This window comes from Zootoca vivipara, chromosome 5 (genome assembly GCF_963506605.1).
Source record: "Zootoca vivipara chromosome 5, rZooViv1.1, whole genome shotgun sequence".
NCBI classification, from domain to species: Eukaryota; Metazoa; Chordata; class Lepidosauria; order Squamata; family Lacertidae; genus Zootoca; species Zootoca vivipara.
The window spans coordinates 38,521,810-38,544,457 of NC_083280.1; the positions used below are offsets into that span (position 1 = coordinate 38,521,810).

The 22,648-nt window shown below is 44.7% G+C and overlaps 1 protein-coding gene across 1 annotated transcript in view; it reads right to left on the minus strand.

Moving 5' to 3' along the window:
• Positions 1–393: 393 nt before the first annotated feature.
• TSPEAR (thrombospondin type laminin G domain and EAR repeats) overlaps positions 394–22,648 on the minus strand; it is a 35,584-nt gene continuing 13,329 nt past the window's right edge. Inside the window, exons 4-12 of the mRNA XM_035133734.2 lie at positions 22,038–22,128; positions 15,714–15,870; positions 14,129–14,260; positions 13,087–13,319; positions 11,516–11,702; positions 8,301–8,530; positions 3,592–3,773; positions 3,178–3,279; positions 394–851 (exon numbers count right to left, since the gene is read on the minus strand). Coding sequence (XP_034989625.2) covers positions 698–851; positions 3,178–3,279; positions 3,592–3,773; positions 8,301–8,530; positions 11,516–11,702; positions 13,087–13,319; positions 14,129–14,260; positions 15,714–15,870; positions 22,038–22,128 — 1,468 coding nt within the window. The 3' untranslated portion in view covers positions 394–697. The remainder of the gene's footprint in view (positions 852–3,177; positions 3,280–3,591; positions 3,774–8,300; positions 8,531–11,515; positions 11,703–13,086; positions 13,320–14,128; positions 14,261–15,713; positions 15,871–22,037; positions 22,129–22,648) is intronic.

Here is a 22,648-nt window from a genome sequence, read left to right on the forward strand (position 1 = left end):
TAATAGCTTTGGAAAAAACAACAGCTGGGTCTTTTCTGTAGCACAAACTACATACAGCGTATCCATATCCTAAGGAATCTTCTTTCTGTTCTTCTGCAGTCTTTCTCAGGGATCCAGCAATATTCACAGGGGCTCGTTGGAATATGCCAAAATGGTGCACACTGAAGCTCTTCTCATAAAGTGACACGGCAGTGGAAGCATTCACCTGGAATCTGGAAGGAGTGAACCCAAATGCTTCTATTGGTTCCATATTGCTAAATTGGGGGTCAGTTGCCCATAATGTGCTAAAGGCATCTTCTAGTTTCTGTTGCCCACAGGATTGTGGATTGTATTAGCAGCTCCTTAGGTCTGGAAGATGTTCAGAAGTGGGAATTTGTTTGTCTTGCATGGATGGTGTGGGTGTGTCTGAGAGAGAAATCAAGGTTACTGTACTCACTAATATCACTGGCCAAGTTATGTATATTCCTAGCTCATTCCAGGTGTTGGAAAACAGGTTTGAAATCTAATCCTGAGCAGCCTCATACTCAGCCGAATCCAAAGAGACAACCTGGGTATCTATCCTATGCCATCTCTGGCATTCATGGCAGTGACTCTTAGGTACAGCATTCCTGACCCTAGCCCTGAGTAGCCAAAGGAGTTCCTCACAAGTCCGGACTTGCCCACTTGTTTGCAGCAAATCAAAGCACCCCTGTCCAGATCAAAAGGTTTTCATCTTCAGCACCCTGGATAGTGGTTCTTTTGCACTTGAGTACATGAGGTAAGAGCCAGCTGCAGTGGTGAAAGCTTCCCAGTCCCTACAGCCAAATGTTGGAAGATGGTGAACAGCTACAAAGCCTTCATATCCTTGCCATCTACAGTAGAGAGAGAAAAGAGTTACTCAATGCTCATGATCACCAACTTCACAGGATCTGTTTCCCCCCCCCCTGCCTTCAAACAGATTTCATTCCCATTCTGAAAAAGGTCTAGTGAGGAAACACCAGCTCAAAGAGCCTACCTTATAGATATCCGACACGTTCCTAACACCCAGTATAACCCTATCATATTTGAAGGTGCCACTGGCATTGTGCCGCAAGGCAGCACTTGAAAGCAAGTGTGCGAAACTATTTTCAGCCCAGGGAACACATGCGAGTAGTGTAGCAGATGTGTGTCTTACCTTAGTACAGGTACCATTCAGGTACCATTCAGGTAAGCAAGAGGTGTTGCCACAATTCAATGACACACCCTGGCCAGGCAAAAGCACTTGAGAAGTGTGTGGAGCAGAGTCAGTGACCTGGTGTGGCTTCGTGAGAGGAGGCATGGGCTGGGATGAATGGGTGAGCTGGCCCCAAGAGTTAAACAGAGAGGGCCATTTTTTTGGTCCCTAAGCCTAAAGCTCCTCACCTCTGGCTTTCAGAGGTGACTTCTGCATGTAGCCTATTATACAAAGTTATCTGGCTTTCAGAGACTCACATGGTAGTGCTATTGACTTAGGAAGGGAAATGTACTGTGGGCACAAATTGGAGGTAATAGACTGAGCTGTGGTAGCCAGCACACAGGTAGCAGCTACACAGGTGGGGCTGCATTGCCTTTTGACTTTCCTACACCATGATTCACTGCTGGTTCCTGAGAGGGGGTGGAAGGGGCGGAAGGTAAGAAAAACACTCCTGACTGCATATATCTCCTCTCCAGGATTGCACAATCAAGTCCAGAATCCAATACTGGATGTCTGCTATTGCTTGACAGTATTCAGATATAATTTCACTTCCAGTTAAGGTTTCCAATGCAATGCATAAGGCCAGTCTTCATAGCAAATTGTTGTGAGTCATATCCTTTCTCCCAGAGGACATGCATCAGCTATGCTCTCCTTTTTTGGTTGTGTGGTCAAAGAAGGAAACTGGGTTGGTCTGGCTAGTCCCAGAGGAACGGAAGAGAGCAAATATCATGCCTTTTTTAAATGGAAGGAGTAAAACCCAGGGAAGTAGAACTGATTGGCTTGGTTTTAATATCAAGTGGAGGAAACAATAAAACAACAACAGTACAGCTGTTACTGAATAGAACAAATGAGTGATCATTAACAGTTCACATAGTTTTATTGAGAACAAACGATACCAGACTGACCTAGTTTCCTTCGTTCAAAAAGTAGCTAACTTGATAGAGGAGGTGAAATCATGTGTTTTATATCCCCCTGGAAAAGCTTCCGAAATATGTAAACAGGCAGCAGTGTGTGTTGTGGGCAGGTAGCATGGATTCTCAGCAGTCTGGGAAATTGTACTTAAAGGGTAAATATTAACTAATCAACAGTGGCATCCAGTGACATGCTCCTGGGATAATTCCTGGATCTGGCGTTTCAATATATTGAGGGTTAGTGCACACGTGTATACCATTTAATTATTCCAAGTAGAATGTGAGGGAAGAGTGGATTTTGTTTTAGGTGACCTAAGCAGGTGAAAAGAAAATTCTGCCCATGATATTTGATCTATGGTATTTACATATGCATGTGCCACTTGACACTGTGTTTATAAAGAGATGCAGGTACAAATCTTTTTAAAAATGAGCTATAAAAATCACCAGTGACACAAAGGCAGGTGACATTTGTCCAGGAAGTTTCAAGAAAAGAAAGTGGTTGGACTAGAACTAGAAACCTCATTGGATCCCTTCCAATCCATTTGCACCCAGACCCTTACAATAACACGACCCCACAGGGTGAGATCAGATTGATCTCCCTTCCTACATTAGTTACCATCATAAGGTGGCGCTGTGGTCTAAACCACTGAGCCTCTTGGAAGGTTGGGGGTTTGAATCCACACCACAGGATGAGCTCCCATTGCTCTGTCCCAGCTCCTGTCAACCTAGCAGTTCCAAAGCATGCCAGTGCGAGTAGATAAACAGGTACCGCTCCGGCTGGAAGGTAAATGGCGTATCCGTGCGCTCTGGCACTCGTCACGGTCCTCCGTGCACCAGTAGTGGTTTAGTCCTGCTGGCCACATGACCCAGAAAGCTGTCTGTGGACAAACACTGGCTCCCTTGGCCTGAAAGCAAGATGAGCGCTGCAAACCCATAGTCGCCTTTGACAGGACTTAACCGTCCAGGGGTCCTTTACCTTTACCTACCTTTTTTACTAGTTCCGCTTTCATTCACTATGAAAATAATCAAGTATGACTCAAGCTATGACATTGAGGGGGTTGTGCACCTACTTACCTGTAAATAATGCTGTTTACAGCGAAGGTCACACCATCAAATGAATTTGCTACCACCAAAAAGTTATCTTCTCCTACTGAAAAGAACTCCCAATCCACAGCACTGCAGCAGAAACCAACCAAACAGGAAGAGATTACAACAACAGGATAACTGCCTGGGAAAACATCCTCTTTCCATTTACTATTTAGAATACATTTTTAAAACCATTTCCCAAAATCAGACTATTTTAAGAGAAGTGAGCATTTTCATCTTTCTGTTATACATTTCGACCGCCTAGATCAATTTAAGAACACATTTTAGGCTGCACTCTTACAATTTTAAAAAAAAGAATCAAAACATTCTGGCAGACTGAAACACATCCCTTTGTCAAAATGACACAATGCTGGTGCTTTCAGCAATACATAAAGGAGGCACCTGTAGGTAAGAATGTCCTGGAACTTGACAAACATCTGTGCAGTAATGTTGAGCTCGTAGATGGAAGAATTGATGGCAAAGCTGTTGTTTGGGGCAACTATTGTACTGTCATAGCTGTTCGCCAGAGCGAGGAAGACCCTGTCTTGGATCTGAAAGACCTCCCAGTCAGCAGCACCAAAAGTCTAGACCGAAAGAGAAGGCATGGAGAAAAGCTTTTCAGAAAATGAGCAGCAACTGCAGAAGAATGCATCCAACACAATACATGGAGGAGAAAAATCCAGACCTGGACTTCCCCTTAGGGAAAGCCATTCAGCATATGCACATCAGTTTTCATTTAAGCAGGGGTGGGGAACCTCAGGCTTGGGGGCCAAATTCAGCCCTGTAGGCCACTCTGTCTAGGCCTCAAGGTGCTATCTAGGCTGTTCACCCTCTCCAGGCCATGCCCCACTCTAGCCTTGCTCCATCCCATCCTTGAGAGTTTTTGCCTTGCTAGAATATGTCCTTGAATTGTGACAATGCCTTTTACTTGTCTGGATGGAGAGATGAATGTAGACCATCTCATGTACACGGATTGAATGTAGCCTACTGCATAAAGGCAAGAACCACACTGTTGCTCCACTTTTTGCCTGGGGCCACACCCACCACTGGTATGCGGCCACCAGAAGGTGACCCATGAGTGAATGTGGCCCTTAGGCTGAAAAAGGTTCCCCATTCCTGCATTAAGGGCTTCTACATACAGTAAGAAATTTATTAACACCACTGTCATAACCTTTTGGTGGCAAGCAGTGCAGACATCATCCTTTCAGGCTGGACTTTGAACGCTGATTTTGCCAGTAATTGAATGACAAACCACAATTGCTTGCATACCTGATTCTTCTCTCTCTTAATAAAGGCTGAGGGTAGTGTGTGTAAGCCTGGGGTGGGGAACCTGCAGCTTTCCAACTGGACTCCCAATTCCTACCAGTCCCAGCCATGAAGCTATGAAGGGCCAAAGGCTACTCATCCCTGGTGTAAGGTGATTGGGATACTGCCACAGGCACTTATTGCCCACTTCCTGTGACCTCTGCTCATGAAAATGAAAGAAAACTCCAACCGCCAATCCATTCACCAAATGCCCAAGCCATTTTGGAAGCATTTTTTGCTTGGTTTTTCATTTTGGGGTTGTTGTTTTTAAAAGGTGAATGCTTTTCTCTTTTCCATATTAGTGCTCATATTCGCTTTTAAAAAGGAAAATTCTACCAAAATTAAGATGGGCTACCTTCCTCCCCTGCCACTCTCATTCAAGAACCATTTCTTCCTGCTCTCCTGCACTAGGAATGACGTTTCTCCCCTGGTGTACAAGAGGGTTTGAGTAGCCACATAACTGTTGCGGAAGCAGACCTAGCAGTTAGTTAGCAGTGAGAAGGAAGGTCTGGTGTGGGTCCCAACTTTAGAAAGCTGTCCAGATATGTCAGCATGTTCACTCACTTGCTAACCCCTTGGTGTTTACAATTATGAAGAAGGCAAAACCACGTTCCATTCTGCTTCCCGCACAGCTGGGTTTCATTGGAAATATTGCTAGCAGAATGTCTGGCAAATGCTTCTTCCTGCTCTCTTATTTCATGCCTGACATTCCCTTGCACTAGGACATTATCTTAGTAGCAGCCCTACTAGGGACAAATGTAACTCAGTCCTCTACTCTTAACTGGTAGCACAATTTCCAGAGCTGTGTTAAATGATGCATGCAAACCCACCCATTTTCTAACATAGCTCACGTGAAATAGGGTTGCCTTTGCTGAACATCTACACCAGGGGTCAGCAAACTTTTTCAGTAGGGGGCCGGTCCACTGTCCCTCAGACCTTGTGGGGGGCCAGACTATATTTTGAAAAAAAATATGAACGAATTCCTATATCCCACAAATAACCTAGAGATGCATTTTAAATAAAAGGACACATTCTACTCATATAAAAACACCAGGCAGGCCCCACAAATAACCTGGAGAAATAAAACGACACATTCTACTCATGTAAAAACATGCTGATTCCCGGACCATCCGCGGGCCGGATTTAGAAGGTGATTGGGCCACATCTGGCCCCCGGGCCTTAGTTTGGGGACCCCTGATCTACACTGATCTGAGGGTGGCCTCAACGAGGCAATGGTCTTTCCTCCATTGCAATACTTCGAAGGCTGTAGCTCAGTGAGAGCATCTGCTTTGCTTGAAGAAAGTGTCTGGCTCAACCCCTGGCAGCTTCATGTAAGAATGGGGAAAGCTTCCTCTCTGAAATCCTGGAGAGCTGCTGCTAAAAGCTCTGAGCTAAATGGACCAAAGGTCTGGCTCAGTATAGAGCAGTTTTCTATGTACTTATGAAGGAATGTGGCCAGAAAATATTGTGCCAAAGCTGAAAATCCATGTAGATTCTTCAAAGTTCCTTGAGACTGGAACTTGACTGCATTCACACAACAGTTTATTCCATTCCCCTAACTGTTAATTTCCACATTAGATTTGAGCTTTCACATGGCATTAAAGGCAAGCCCTTCTGGAAATCTACAGTGCAAGTATAGCACCTGTCTCCATATAATTTGCTTCCAGGGAAAAAAAAAACCTGCTTGCAAACAACACAGAAATGATCTCCGAACTTGCTCTCTATTCCTGGAAGTGGCTTTTTCATTGTGTGGAAGTTCAAATATAATGCAGAAATTAACAATTAGGGTAATGGGGAAATGGAATAAACTGCTGTATGGATGCAGATTTAAGAGTCCCATAGGCAGCTTGCTTGCCAGAAAAATCCATGTGCATTTTTGATCCCAGTGAAGCATTTTACAATAGCTTTCCATCATAAGGAATCATTCCTAAAGCATTATTCCATGAAGGAAAACAAGGGCCAGCTCCAATTTTTTTTTTGGCTCCAGGCAAGGAACTGTATCAGCCCCTCCTGTATCTTGCTGCTCCCCACTTTCCTGAGTCTCTGGCCCAGGCGCTGCCATTTTTTGTGAGGCTCAGCAGTGGTGACCGCAACTGCCTCATAGAAAGAGGAAGGTGAGGCCAAAAGTGTCTCTCTCTGGGCCAGCGGGATGAGCCCTGCAGAATGGCAAGACCAAGAACAGCTGTGACATTGCCATGGCAACCGGAATGCTCTCCACTACAGCTGCAATCTCCAGCTGGGAAGCTGGCCTGGTTGCCAGGGCGACTGAGATGTGCCTCAGTAGTAACACAGGAGCAGGGGGACTTGTGGGAAGGAATTGCGCATGACGACGCATGGAGGCCCAAAGGGAGCAGGAGCCAGGAAGGAGATCCATGTGACTCCTGAGATCACAGGCAGCAAGTGGGGAACAGGGAAGGGAAGTTGAACTGAACTGAAGTGGCCTGAGGGTGAGCTCACCCTGACACCAGGATGGGCAGCATCCCCTATCTTGCTACTTTGTATTGCCTGCCTTAGACAACCTGCTCCTTTTTGGCTTCGGACACTTTAGCAAACTCACTCAGGCTAGCCAAGCTCAGGATGGGACAGAGAAACACCCATTACATTTGAAGAAGTAAAAAATGCCAACTTTTCAATGTTGGAGACTTCAATTCCTATCAGCTCCAGCCAGCAGGTATTATGGTAGTTAGAATAATAGAGCTGGAAGAGACCACAAGGGCCATCCAGTCCAACCCCCTGCCAAGCAGGAAACACCATCAAAGCATTCCTGACATATGGCTGTCAAGCCTCTACTTAAAGACTTCCAAAGAAGGAGACTCCACCACACTCCTTGGCAGCAAATTCCACTGCCGAACAGCTCTTACTGTCAGGAAGTTCTTTCTAATATTTAGGTGGAATCTTCTTTCTTGTAGTTTGAATCCATTGCTCCGTGTCCGCTTCTCTGGAGCAGCAGAAAACAACCTTTCTCCCTCCTCTATATGACATCCTTTTATATATTTGAACATGGCTATCATATCACCCCTTAACCTTCTCTTCTCCAGGCTAAACATACCCAGCTCCCTAAGCCGTTCCTCATAAGGCATCGTTTCCAGGCCTTTGACCATTTTGGTTGTCCTCCTCTGGACACGTTCCAGCTTGTCAGTATCCTTCTTGAACTGTGGTGCCCAGTCCAAAACATCTGGAGGGCACCAGGTTGTGTGTGTGTGGGGGGGGGAGTTGAATTCAAGCATGATTTTATTTGCCATTTACATGTCCTCCAGTGAACTTGATCTCTAATTTTACAGATTCCAACAGAACTTGAAAACACACATAGCTGTATAACTTCATATTACCAATTAGCACACTCAGTGATGCTGCTGATCAGCACTAAGGGGAAAAGAAATCAAGGAAGGATGACCCCACACTTTTATTTTGCAGTCCCATTAAAACAAGTAACACAGAAGTTGATATATGGTGACTCAAGACAACCTGCACTATGAGGGGGCTACAGACAATATATTGCACAATGCACATCTATTCTTACATCCCCCTGATCTGCAGTCACGCCTGCATGTACAGTTTTCATTATCTGTGTGCAACGGACTTCAGTACTGACACATATGAATGGGAAGGGAAATCGTTGGCTATGCCATTTTGGTGGCAGTGGCAGCATTCATTGCAGCTTCATGCATACAGAACAATGTATAAAAATCAGCACATCCACCCACCCTATGCCTATATAGGGTATATCCACTGAGATGTTCAGAGCAAACTACATCGCCCAAGCAACTAAAGACAATTAAATTGGTTTTTGCTACTCAATATCTTACCAATATTGACTGGAAGAGCTGGAAGGCTCCACTGAGCCAAATGTAGATGTGAGAGTTGATCGTGGTGGACGTTCCATTAAATGTGTTGGCCACCACAAGGAAGGAATAAGGCCCAATGCTGAAAAATTCCCAGTCATAGGCTCCCGAGGTAGGAATGGTCTGGTTGGTTTCAAAAAGGCCTGTCCTGGCGTTCCACCTGTATATGACACTGTCTATATTATGGTTATTCCCTAAGGAAGAAAAAATGGCAGACGTCAAGAACCAACCTCAAGGTTTTTATCTGAAAAGGAGAGTCAGGTGAGAGGGCTGTTTTTGTTTTTGACAAGCTGAAGGAAATGACTCTGTCTAGTTTTTGACCAGATAAAGAACCAAAAAAGAGGAGCTAATAATTCAATTTGCCTGAATGGATTTCAAAAGACAATGGAATTTTTTGCATGGGACGGAATGTATAGCATTCCATAAATAAGCCTGCATGGGGCTGGGGGTCAAATGCTCCACATCCCCTGTGATGTGAGCTTCTCCATAATAAAAATATAATAATGACACCCCAAATTAGCTGCCTGAGGCCTGCCTAATGGCAAGGCTGGACTTGGAAAGAGAGTAAGGCATTACACGGATGAGGAATAAAGAATTTGGTCAGCTAAGCATTAGATTTTAATCATAACCACTACCAACCATTTTTCTTTTTGCAAAAGCCAGTGTGGGAGCCAGTACAAATAGGACTGATTAATAGCATTTACTTCCATATTGACCCTGTTTACTTCATACTAAGGCCACATGGGTGGCGCTGTGGGTTAAACCACAGATCCTAGAGCTTGTCGATCAGGTCGGCAGTTCGAATCCCCGCGATGGGGTGAGCTCCCATTGCTTGGTCCCAGCTCCTGCCAACCTAGCAGTTCGAAAGCATATCAAAGTGCAAGTAGATAAATAGGTACCGCTCCGGTGGGAAGGTTAACAACGTTTCCGTGCGCTGTCCTGGTTCGCCAGAACCAGCTTAGTCATACTGGCCACATGACCCGGAAGACAGGGCCGGCCCGCCAGGAGGGGCGGCGCGAGCTGCACCCACCTGCTGGCCGGCCGGTCCGCCGCGCAGCTGCGCCCACGGCAACCACGCTGTGCCTGCCCGCCCGCCCGCCGCACAGCAGCGTCCGTGGCAGCCGCGCGGCGCCCACCGCACTGGGAAACGGGGCGGGAGGGCGCCGGAGGGATCCGGCGCACCACGGCGCCAGGGGCGCTTAAGACGGCCCTGCCGGAAGCTGTACGCCGGCTCCCTCAGCCAGTAAAGCAATATGAGCGCCGCAACCCCAGAGTCATCCGTGACTGGACCTAATTGTCAGGGGTCCCTTTACCTTCACCTAAGGCTGAAACTATACATTTTAATTTTTCTTCCCACACATTTTAGAAAAACAGTTCTTTCCATGGATTATGTTAACAGACTCCACTAGGTGGCAGCATATGGCCATTTCATGGGCACTCCAGATGATTTTGGATCCCAAAAATCTTCCAGGAGGTTCCACTTTAGTTTGGAGGCCAGGCTTGCAAGCCATGCTGAGCCCAGGGCAACCACGTGAGTGCGCAGCCTCTGAGAGAGCTGATTGTGGTTTCTGTGCTCCTTCCCAATTGTTCTGCTGCTGCACGGAGCTAAATGCACCTCTAGTTGCCTTGCTGTGTTGTCCAAACTGTGGTTTAGCTATGTTCAGGCTTCGGCTTTATGACTCATAGCTTGTGAAGTGCAAACCATGCCAAGTGACAAACCATTCTGATGGTTTGGAGGAATGTTGCAGAATTTTAATCTAAATGCCTGGAATCTAAATTACCAGCCACGTTTTCAACTGAGGTTTAGCATCCTGTTTGTTTGTGGGGAAACTAAGAATCAGTTGTTTGTTCTCAGGGGCTGGGCTGAGGGCCCAGGCACAGCACCAGAGGCTGGCCTTGTGGCGGACCTGATAAGCCCCACACTCTAGCAGGGGACCCATTCCCCTGCTGAAAATACCGCACAAAGTTGCTCTTTGTAACTGTGCAATTTTTAGGCAGGGGGACAGAAACCATGAGGGGGTGATTTTCAGCAGGAGAACAACATAGGGGCAAATGGTTAAAAAAAATCAATAAATGACAACAACAATGACACCTTGCAATCTCACTCTGGACTGAGGACCCCCAGGGTTGCTTTTATAAATCCAGGTTTTTATAACGTCTCTCTTAACATTGCATAGGCCCTGGCACACAAAGAAAGCATCCGTTTGTTGCTAGGGTCTAAATATGTATAACCACATACTAAACACAGTACAGATGCAAATTTGAAAAAGCTGTTGCAAAATGACGCAGACATCCACTGTTAAAAATGGTTTTAGCCAATACAAATTATTAATTTAAAGAGGACACAGAGCTCTTGGAAGTGAATTGCTGAGCAGCCTCTGAACTCTGGCAGGTGGGGGTGGGGGGTGGGGGTGGGATGAGGAGTGCAACTTTTTATTTCCCTGTTACAGACCCTACAAAAACTTGATTAACACCACAAAGGGAAGGCTGCAAGTCAGCTGGACTGCTGATTGGCGCAGCTACAGTGACAGCAGCTTCAACAATCCCTTGCAGTGTCTCTCTTGATGGAAAAGTTACTGGAGTCTCCTAAGAACACAAACTTAGATGGATGAGACCAAAGATCCACCTAATCCAGTATCCTGCTTTCCACAGTGGCCAAACAGATAAATCCATGCAGTAGCTCTCCCCTGAGCAACAGTGGTTTAGTGGAGACTGGCAGACCTATCCCTACACACATTCATTTAATCCCCTTTGAAAGACATCTAAGCTACTTGCCCTCTGTATGCAGGGCATACGATAGATAGATAGATAGATAGATAGATAGATAGATAGATAGATAGATAGATAGATAGATAGATAGATAGACAGACAGACAGACAGACAGACAAACAAACAGATATATATATATATAAAGAGAGAGAGAGAGAGAGAGAGAGAGAGAGAGAGAGAGAGAGAGAGAGAGAGAGAGAGAGAGCTTAAAGAGCAGCTTTTTCCTAATCACGGCATTTCCATGCCAGAATTTGCACCTGTTGACTTGATGCATGCCACACAGCTGTTAAGAGGAACAGAACATATGTAAGGCAAGAAGGTGCAAGCCAGATGGTTCTGGCTGTCCAATGGCAAAGGGAAGGGATTTTGCACATGCCGACTGGTGTCATTGTACATTGGCATCTAGGTACCTTTTCTGTGATTCGCTACTGCGAGGAAGGCCTCTCCATCAATGACGAATGCCTCCCAGTCCCTAGCACTGTGTGTGTTGATCCTCTGGTACACAGTGAATTTCTCCTTTCTGTAATTCCACTTGTAAATCACAGAAAACTCTTGACCCCTTTCATTTGCTTCAAAATTTGCCACTGCAAGGAAAATCTGAAAAACAAGAAGCTACAACAGCTCAGACTCTCTTCTTGCACAAAACAATCTGTATATTCTGCGTGAAATCGTTACTGAGGTTACTGAGTTGTCTCACCCTCCATATTCTCCCAATCTGGCCCCACTGCATTTATTTATTTTTCCAAAACTGAAATCTGCACTGAAAGGGCACAGATTTCCCAACATTTCACACAATTCACACAAGCTGCTGTGACGATGGAACTGAAACCAGAACGAAAAGAGGACTTTTCCAGAAGTTTCCAACAGTTCTACAAACATTGTCAATGGTGCATTGTATCAGAGGGGGCCTACTTTGAAAGCCTATGAGCACAACAGGTTCTTTTCCAGAGAGGAAAAACTCTCAAAATGCAAAAATATGCTATCCTTCTCTTCCCCCCACCCCACCCCAGACCACACATACTTTATTTGGAATATTTATTGGGCACACTCCATAAAATGCTCTCAGAATTTCCTACAATAAAATAGTGAAACTGCTACAGAAGCCATATTTCATAAATAGCAATAGAGCAAGACACAGCAGTGCAATGAAAGTCAGTTTTGAAAAGCTCTTGCACTTTGCCACCAAACATTTCTGGTACGAGGTTCTTGGTCTGCTAAAGTCTTCTAGCATAGCCTACTCCAAATCTCCTCTTCTAGAGCAAGTGTGGGGACCCTTTTGTGGCCGGAGGGCTGGATCTTTCCCCCACCCTGGCAGGCCAAAGTTGACAGGTGGGCAGGGCATTTGAAAGCCTTGATCCAGGCACATGCTGACCATTTATCAGCTGATGGCCGGGTAGGAGCGGGCTTTCAAACACAGCCCCCTCCATGCTTCAAACTGCAGAGTTCTGAAGGAAAAAGCACAAAGTGAAGTTGAAACTGATGGGTGGATAGGAATACATCTTTCTCAATCAAAGGAATTCCTACCCTTGTGGGCCAAATTGTAAGGAGTTTCCCCATCCCTGTTCGAGATAAATAAGAATACCAGTATGGAGGTGCAGAGCAATTATATCTATATCCATTTCAATCTATACAGTATCTATATATTTATTTGTGTTTCAAGGGGGGGGGGAAGTGCCTTGATTTGTCATGGTGTTGGCAAGCCTACCTAGTAGTAGTTCTTGGGGACAGAGGAGAGAGAGAGAGAAAGAATTATCACTTTACAGATGTATTAGGTGGGATCAGGTAAATTTATTCAGATTGGTTTGGATGACAGTAGATTCTCATTGACTTATGGTCCCAATTCAGTTGGGAGTTGGCTGTCAGATGGGGGTTAACTGCCAGTTAAGGAACTGGTCAGGGAGGTGTGAGAAAAAGACCAGAGAGAAAAGCTGATGGGAATAACAGAGTATCCAGCAATACTGAAAATTAACTTACAATTTACCTTTTTTCCAATAGTAAAGAATTTCCAGGACTGGGCTTGGTAAGTGGGGATATTTTGGTATGCCACAAATTTCTCATCCGTCCATTTGTAGATGGCTGACCCTGGAGGAGTGTACCGATTAGCAGTAGCTGCAAAGAGTCCCACGTCAGGGATGACAAAGACCTCAATGCCCATGGTTTCAGAATTTGTAGCTAAACTCTGGTATTCTTCCAGATAGTCCAGTCTTTCTTCAACTATGAAATCAAATGGCATTAATAAGGGGATTCTGTAGGGCAGAATGATCCAGCAGAATTAGCATTCCTGAAATTTATCTTCTCCTCCATGCCCCTTCTGTGACCCTCTTCCTTGGGCCTTCTATCTGCCCTGAATTTCCCTCTCATTCCTTCTGGTTTCCCTACCCCTGATCCTATTCAAACTTGCCTTTCACATTTAGATCTAGCTTCTCTCTGCTTAGATGCCTATAAGCCAGTTTAAACATGGTGCCTGAGCCCCTCTCAACATGTTTGCACTTCTGTCTCAGTGAGGTCTCAGTGACATCCATACTGCCTTGGTCATGTACACACAACGGAAGATGGCAGGATCCCCAAGGAGTTGGCTTCAGGCACCAGGCCTGCTGGCAGACCAACCCTGCATTACAAAGATGTCTGGAAACATGATATGAAGGCTGGCAACATTAACTCCATCATGCAATAATCCCTTACAGATGACCACAGCACCTGGAGACAGGTTGTCAGGTTGTGCAACCACAGAAGTGACCAGAAGAGGAATGACTGCTTGGAGGAGCGCAGAAAGAAGAAATGTCATGGTATACCTGCACCAACCACAACTGAACATCCTCATCTGCCCCAGCTGCAACAAAACATGTCTTTCCCATATTGGCCCCTGCTGCCACAGCAGGTGCTGTAATTCCCCAAAGGTTTGACTTCACCTCCAAACTAAGGCACACTCCTCCATTGTCTCCCGAGACAGACGGAGGCCAACCATTTATTATTTATTGTTTGTAAGCCTATTTGAGATTCAATCGTTACCCAGAAAGGCTTACCTTCTAGCAATGAAATCCATTTATCCCCGCTGCATATAAATAGCCCTTTCTGAGCTGCATTAAACCAGAACTGACCACTTTCACTCTTGGTACAGGGAGGGCGAGACCCCAAAGTCACCTTCATGTCTGCTTCTGAATGATAACAGTAAAAAAAAAAAACCAAGCAAATTAGCAGCAAATAAATACTTGCTCTGGCACCACGAGAAATGCAATGATAGATATCAATACGCAACTGCACTAGATTATATGAGACTATGCTTGGCTACAAACATGTTTTTCTCTGTGTTCATTTACCACTGGACAAGTATGGTCTTTGATTTTTAAGGGGGGCAATTCGAGAATGAGTTATTAACAGTGAATGGCCTTTTAGGCTTCCTCCACGTGAATAGTTCACTTTTTGAATAATAAAAATTGTATGTTTCCGGGGGGGGGGGGTATGGCATCAGGATTTTAGAGATGCTTAGGTGGGACATGGCCAAAAAAAGGTTGGGAACCACTGGTCTAGCGGATGAAGTCACTAAATAAGCCATGGTAAAGGCAGGCTGCTGGGTTCACACATAACACCAAGATATAGTTAAAACAAACCAAGATTCCTAAGCAAAACAACAAACTATCACTTCAGATTGTGGTTTTGTTGGCAATAAACAAGCCATGGTGGTGTGTGATAACAACCAAACCTTCTGCAAATGAACAGTTCATCTAGAAGCACTCCACGTATAATGTTTTATTATATCATAAACTAAGCAATGACAGTTGGCTTAATTAGGAGCTTGCACTGTGGAACTGTTGTTGAACCCCTTGGGAATTTTCCTATGGAATCCCACAGTCCCATTTGGTCCCTCGTAGCTCTTTAACATCTTTACATAAACCCCTTGGAGAGTTCCTCTGAGGATTCAGAATTAAATGTCACCAGTGGGTTGATAACACTCAATTATATCTCTTCAGCAACCTTGACCACTGGCCATGGTGGCTGAGGCATATGGGAATCATAATCTTCTACAATGTATACAATTTCTTCTCCCATATATACACACTACTGGATGGTAAGATTTGCAGGAGAGGCTTTGCTCCGAGTCTTGCCAGCTTCTGAAGTCAGGCAGGTAGGGATAAGGAGCAGGGCCTTCTCTGTGGTGACACCTTTTCTCTAGTACATGGCAAAGCAGACATATGTTGCTTGTCATCGAAGTATAAGCAAGAAATATTGTTTTGCATTTGATAACAGAAACACCGCACAATGTTTTTATTTATTAACGGCATTTGTATACTGTCCTACGATACAAAGTTTTCTGGGCAGCTTAAAGCAATATATTATGTATATCAGTGAAAAGGTCCGCAAGGAAGAAAGGTTCATTAACTACAAGGAATCAATCTCACAATTTTATTGAAGGGGGGAACAAGACAGAATAGTATTATATGGCAAAAGTGAAACGTACCCTTCTGCTGCTGCAAGTCAATCAGCCCAGATCTGCTCTAACTCCAGGCTCTCTCTCTGCACTTGGAAGGGTTAGCAGCTTGTTCTCCTCTACAGTTTCCTAATGCAAGTTGTTGGAAGCACCTCAAAACCTATTTTGTTTGTTTTACTGACCGTAAGGGTATTTCAGCAGCCCATTGCCCGTTGGTTTCACGGGGAGATCCTGCAGAATTTTGGGGATGGAGAGCACTGCTAGATTAAAGTTCATGCCAGTGCACATCCTTGAGGTAGCATCAGATCCTGGCAACAGGACCAGCTGCCTTAGCAAGCCCTGAAAAGAGAGGAAGAAAGACTAGGGAATGAAATCAACTAGGGTTGGTGGAAGACCATGGTTGGTATGTTTACAACATTGATTTTCTTTCCTTCTTTGTTCAATTGATGACGGGGCTTAAGCCCATTTGAAAAATCATGGGCCCCTATTTTCATATGTGTGGTGAGCAATTCTGACTCATCAGTGACAGGGGGAAACTACCTTTCAGGTGCTAAGGGGCACCCTCTTCATATTGCTTTATGTGTTAGTGAGCTATTGAATCTGCCATTGAACATTGATTCCAGGGCTGAGCTCAGATGTTCCAAAGAGTCTCTGCTCAAAATAAGTCCATGATGGGTGAACAAGTATGGTATATGAGCAATAATTCTTTGACTAATCTGTCCTTTTACTATCCATATTAACACCGAGGGTAGTAGTTAGGGAACACGAGAGAAATTATGACACTTTCATGTCACGTTGACCTTGTTGAAAGTGTGTGCTAAATTATACACCACAGTGTAGATGCAGATTAAAGCAACATTTCATGCACAAACATACTAGGTCTTCATGGAATGCCGGATATTAAGGAGCATTTGCCTTTCAAACAACAGTACTGTATACTCCCCATGTTAACATTGGCTTGTTATAAAACACTTCTGCAATAGTTACCCTGCCACTTTGATAGGGATTAAACTGGTACTGAAGCTAATGTGGAAATAAGCTTCTACTGGGGGAGGAAAACCCACACCCTGTAACCTAAGAAAACTTTCTATCCCATATTTTCTTGAACTAAGGATCTAGCTATACATTATTTAACATAGGTATTTAACAAAAAACCTGCTGGGCTGGTTGCTTGTCCGAGGAGTGAAATTCGGGAAAAAAAACCATGCATGTGCAATAGTTGTAAGAGTGTGGTGAGTATTTTCCTCCACTTCTAATAGCCTTCACTTCAAATAAGGGAATGACTATTCAACCAGTCCATGGAGTATAATGTCCTTAGGGGCACATTTAGAAGAAGTGAGCTGGCAGAAACAGAGGTGCTAGGAGTGGAGGCTCAGAAGTGGAGGCTGATCCATTTGGGTAAATGGGACACTGTCCCACCAGCCTCAATCTGCATTCAGCCAGCCCCCACCTGCCTGCCTTCTTTCTTACTACTAATCCTGGAGGTGGCTCTGGCTGTCAAGAGCCGCCACCTCCTCCTCCTCTTCCTCCTAGCTGCCCCCTTTGGAACTCAGCAGGGAGAAGAGTTGGCTCTGCCTATCAGTGGCTCTGGCTGACTGGCTCTATCTGCTGTTGGCCGCTATGACTTCTGAGTCTTCCTGAGAAGTGAGCATGTGAAATCTAATTCATAAAGGGGAGCAAGAGACAAAATTCCCTGGGCTTGCAGATGGTGTCTCTGCATGCTACGTGTCTGGCACCCAGTTTGTCTAGAACAGGTGTGGGGAACCTCTGGACCTCCAGATGTTGCTGAACTCCCATAATCCTTTGCCATTGACCACGATGGCTGGGTTGACAGTTGTAGTTCAGCAGCATGTGGAAGCCCAAAGGATTCTCATCTAGAATTACTGCTTCCCCTATGCCTCTCATTCATCTATAAGTCTTTCGGGACAGTAACTGGATCCTTTTTATGGCTTTCCTGCACTAGTTTCTCTCTCTAAATTTACTCTCAGGATCTCAGAAGCAATTTGCCAGACCCCCCATCTTCCAATTATCCCCTTAGAGCCAGTTCTAGCACTCCCCCAATACGCCTCTTTCCAGCCACCCATCCTGAACACACACCCACACCCTCGGTGCAAATAGTTTGGCTTTTCACTCTCTTTAAGTTTGAGATGTATGCTTCAGGCTGTTTTGTCATAATCTGAATTTAATAAATCATTTGTAAGTGCGAGATGAAGATCAGCATAAATCACTTCAGCTAATGTCTTCTTCATTTCCTGTTTGTTCTACCTGATCTTGCAAAGACTCTTTTTGACTACAATGGAAAGCATTTCAAGAAAACTTTTTTAAAAAATAAAAATGAACGATTGTTGAACTTTAACCATCGCAAAACATTAAGAAAGGGATAGGCGGTTTTGTCGCAAAGATTTCACATTTTCTGGGGTGCAAAAGTGTGGGAGTTTTTGCAGTCAAACTTAACAATGCTAGTATCTCTGCTAGTTAGTAAATGAAGGGGTTAAGGACCACAGAGCTGCAAATTTCTAGAGAAAGCACACTCACAATGACTTGTTACATTTGTGTGTGTGGATTCACAGTGCTCTGAGCCTCGTTTCTATATACTGTGTCGTTTTCTGTAGGTTTTGTAACTTGAACCAACCAAATGGAACACATCTCATAGCCAAAAAACCCTCCTCAATGCAGGAAAACCAGAGCATTCCCAACAGCCCCTGCCTGAGAACCTCCAGGGATAGTTCACCACCCCTCTAGGTATCTATCTCTCCAGTTTTTAAACTAATTTGACTGATAGGCCATTTTCAGGCACAATTCAAAGTGGTGATGCTTCCCTTTTAAACCCTTAAATAGTTTGGGGCCCAGATATCTGGAGAATGGTTTTATTTTATATGAACCTGTGTGATCGCTAAGGTGATAATTGGAGTCCCTTACTTAAAATTAGGGGTGGCCAAATACATCAATTTCATTATCTCATCCATCCAATCTTAAGTTCAGTTCTCCACATTTCTACATCATTGTGATTATTATTTTCTAAAGTTGTCCTGAAAACATAGCAGCATTTTAGTTAAAAATTCTCCTAAATACACATTTTGTATGCAGTTTTGCCTAATATACACATTTCTGCAAAGCATTTTTGCCTATGCATTTTTGTATGTTAGTTTCAGTATGATTTTATATGCACAATTTACACATTTTTGTACACGTTACTTGGCTGGAGAACTGCGCTGCAAAATTTGGAGAAGTGTGAATTAGGTAAGTCTACATTTAAAGGCAAACTGAATCAAATTTCTCTCCCATCCCTACTTAAAATCCCTCTGCCTTCTGAAATGAGGTTGGTGATGACGGAAGAACAGGATCCCACCCCCTTCCCGGGTCCTTCTGGCAGCCCACACATGGTATGATCTCCCCAGAGAGCCTTGCCTGCTACTGAATTAAATGTCCTTCCAGCAGCAGACATTTATATTTAGTCAGGCTTTCCAACATGGCAGCTGGTTTTAATCCAATAAATTTTATTGGTTGCTGCTAGTTTTTATTACTCTCTCTAGGTTTTTTTTTTTTACAGTTCCATCATTGTTAACTGATATCTATAGTTATCTGAAATTGTTTTATTGACTATTATGAGCCACCCTGGAAGTTTTGTTAAACTGAAAGTGGCATAGACATTTTGAAAAAATACAATAATAAAATCCCCACAGATTGCTGGACTATCAGTATATCTGTGTTCTCTTCAGATATCACATGGACTAGAGATGAATGAAAATGCCGATTCTGGGCTTATCTCCAATTTATTGTTTTTCCAGTCTTCAGTTTTCCACATATAGCAAACATTTGCATTTTTTTAAAAAAGTCCTAATGAAAATTCAGTAACATTTTACTGCCCATTTCTCCTAATATACACATTGTTTCATGCAATTTTCCCTCATATACACATTTTTTTCCAAAGCAATTTCTGTAATATAATGTAAAATAAAAAAAATTCCTTCAGTAGCACCTTAAAGACCAACTAAGTTTTTATTTTGGTATGAGCTTTCGTCAGATGTGTGTGCATGCACACGAAAGCTCATACCAAAATAAAAACTTAGTTGGTCTTTAAGGTGCTACTGAAGGAATTTTTTTTTATTTTACTTCGATCCAGACCAACACGGCTACCTACCTGTAACCTGTAATATAATGCACTTTCATATCTCTTTCTCACCAATACATGTATTTATATGCACACTTTTAACTTAGTATATGCATTTTGTGCACATTATTTGGCTGGAGAACTGTAATGCAAAAACTGGTGAAGTTTGAATTTCAAAGGGTGGCTGTATTCCATTTCACATTTTGTTTTGGAAAATTTCTGCAAGTTTGCCTTGAAATGGTAACTGAATCCAATTTCTGCCCCATCCCTACTCTTGGCTCCTCTTTCTTGCCTTAGAGGTTTCTGTGCTTTTCTGCCTGTGATTTTTTGCTATGAAAATCTTTGGCTATCGGATTGGCTTTCCTTTGGCTTTGTAGGCTTATTATCAGCTTCTATCTTGTCCATAATTTGAGGGCATGGAACACTCAGATCATCCTCCCCAAAGGCTGAGTTATCTTGAACCAGACGCTTCTCTGCTCCTGTCGGCTTCTTTTCACAAGTTAGTTTTAAAAGAAGGGAAAACAGAATTTTATCTCTCACTCAATCATGTCTCCCAGTCCCAGCACCACACACAGTATTATGTATCTGTTGCAACATCTGCTCAGGAAAGCCTGCTGATCTGAGAAAATGGCTAAAAATTACCACCAGCAACCCAGAAATGAACAGAAGCTGTTCCATGTATGCATCTGCTGTTTATCTGGAAATGCTACAAGAGAGAGAGGGAAAGCCAAAGCATTCCTAGCAGATTAGTACCACAGCTTCCATCAGTGTGATTCCCTCAGGGTCTGTTCTGAAGTTGGTTTGATCTTTATGCAGAGCTCTGCATACTCCAGAGTTTTATGCGGCCTGCACAGAACACAGCTGATGAATGTCACAGAAACTCTTAACGCAGGCCACTTTTTGTCAATTTCTCACCTCACAGCCTACATAAAATTGTCACGTCCCCTGTCTCAGGGTACCTGTGTTGGCTTGAAAAGCAGTGAAGGCTGGCCCTCTAGGGCAAATGGGGCAATGACCCACCAACCTCAGTCTGCCTTCAGTCACCCAACTGCCTGCCTTCTTACTTACAAATAGTCTAGAGGGTGGTGCCAGGGGTGGAGGAAGGGGGGTGCAGTGGGTGCGGGCCGCCTCAGGTGTCACCACTGATGGGGATGAGAAAATGCTGGGCGGCACTCACCGCAGGGCCTGCAGCACACCCAGGCCATGCATTGCTCCTGGGAGAGACACGGTGGCTGCCCAAATGCTCCACTCGCTACCTCCTCTCTAGCTGTAGGGCGGCTGAGTGGGAGGAGGCAGGCAGACTCCGGAGGCCCCAGGGTGCACGTCGCCCCTATGGGCAGATTGCCCTGCCCTCACCCCACCCCTATGACTGGATTGCCCCATCCTCGCCCCACCCCAGGCGCCCGAGCAGCTTCCTCCGCTGCTGGGTGGAACTGCCTGTCCACTTCCTCCTTCTCATGAGTCTCATTGCTGCCCCTCAGCAGGAAGGAAGGCGGGTACAGAAATAGAATCAGTTGGCTCCGCCTCTCATTGGTTCTGGCTCCACCCACTGTTGACCTCCCTGCCTTCTGGCCCACCAATCCCAATAGCCACCAGCCAGCACTGCTGAAGAGGGTTCTGAGTCAGAGATGATGCACTAGTCCCCATCCCTTCAACACTGCCTTGGTCTGAAAACATGGCTCCTCCATTATCCCCAGAGTTTGACTTCCCCTGCAGTGTCTCTGGCTCCACCATTACACAGGAGCATGTAACTGCAGAACAGGCCCCAGGTATGTTAAGTGTCAGCCAGAAAAGAAAAACAGAAAACTAGGGGAGTGGTGGGGAGTGGAATGCCCTGCCTGGTGATAATGGCTGGCTGGAACTGAACAGAAGCATTCCTGTTAGGAAGAACATGGAAAGCTGCCTCCTGCCGAGCCAGACCCTCAGTCCATCCTCCTCAGTGTTATTTCTACTTGCAGGCTATCAATAGTTAACTAATTCTCAGTAGGAGCCCTTCTTGGAGGAGCCAGGGACTGAACCTGGGACTTTCTGCAAGTTAAACATGTGCTCTATCACTGAGCTTTGGCCCTTCCCATTGCTAGAAGGATGGGCATGCTGCAACATTTTGTTGCTGTCTCTACTTGTCTCTATACCAGACTTAAATTGGTCAGTTTCCCCAGAGAGTCCAGGGAACTGTATTTCCACAAGGGCGCAGCTAGGAATCTCAAACAAGGAATTATCAGTATTCTTGCCAAGCTATAATTCTCAAAATCGTTTGGGGGCACCAATGAAAGTTAAAGTGATATTAAACGGGCATGCATTGATAATGCACATCTCCACCCCCATGTACGGCAGAGTCAGCCCATTGTATGCTGAATGGCTACGATAATCTCTTCAACGCAAATATTGTACTCACAGTGAAGAAACCTTTTCTTCTCCTTCTGCTCCCTACATAAAACCGGGATCCTGTCACAGTCAAAGATGTGGGGAAAACAGCATCTGTAATCCTAAGGTGAATAAAAAGGAAAGCACATATGTATCAAGACAGTTTAGTCATCATCACTGGTAACAGCAGAGGTAAATAGACTTACACCTTTCATCTGGGCTCTGCCCTGCCTAAAAAACTTTGCATTCACACATCAAGGGTTGGAGAACTTGAAGTCCATGGGCCTATTGTGGCCCCTCAAGCCTTTCTCACTGCCCCCCGAGACTCTCCCCATGCCAGAATCCTTCCCAGCCACACCTTCTAATGGCCTTGCTTCACAATCTCCTTGAGTGCTTTTGCCTGGCTGGAATGAGTGTTTGAACTCCCTGCTGTTGCCTCTTGCTTCCCTGGATGAAGGATAGAGAGGTGTTTGTGTACAGAAACTAGCTTACTATAAAATGCATATTCATGGCTCCGCCCACTTTTACTCTAGGCTCTGCCCACCTGGAATGTGACACACACTCACACTCCCCAAATGTTGCCTAGAAGGGAATGCAGGCTGGAAAACGTCCCTCACCCTTGCAGTAAGGTTTACCATGAAG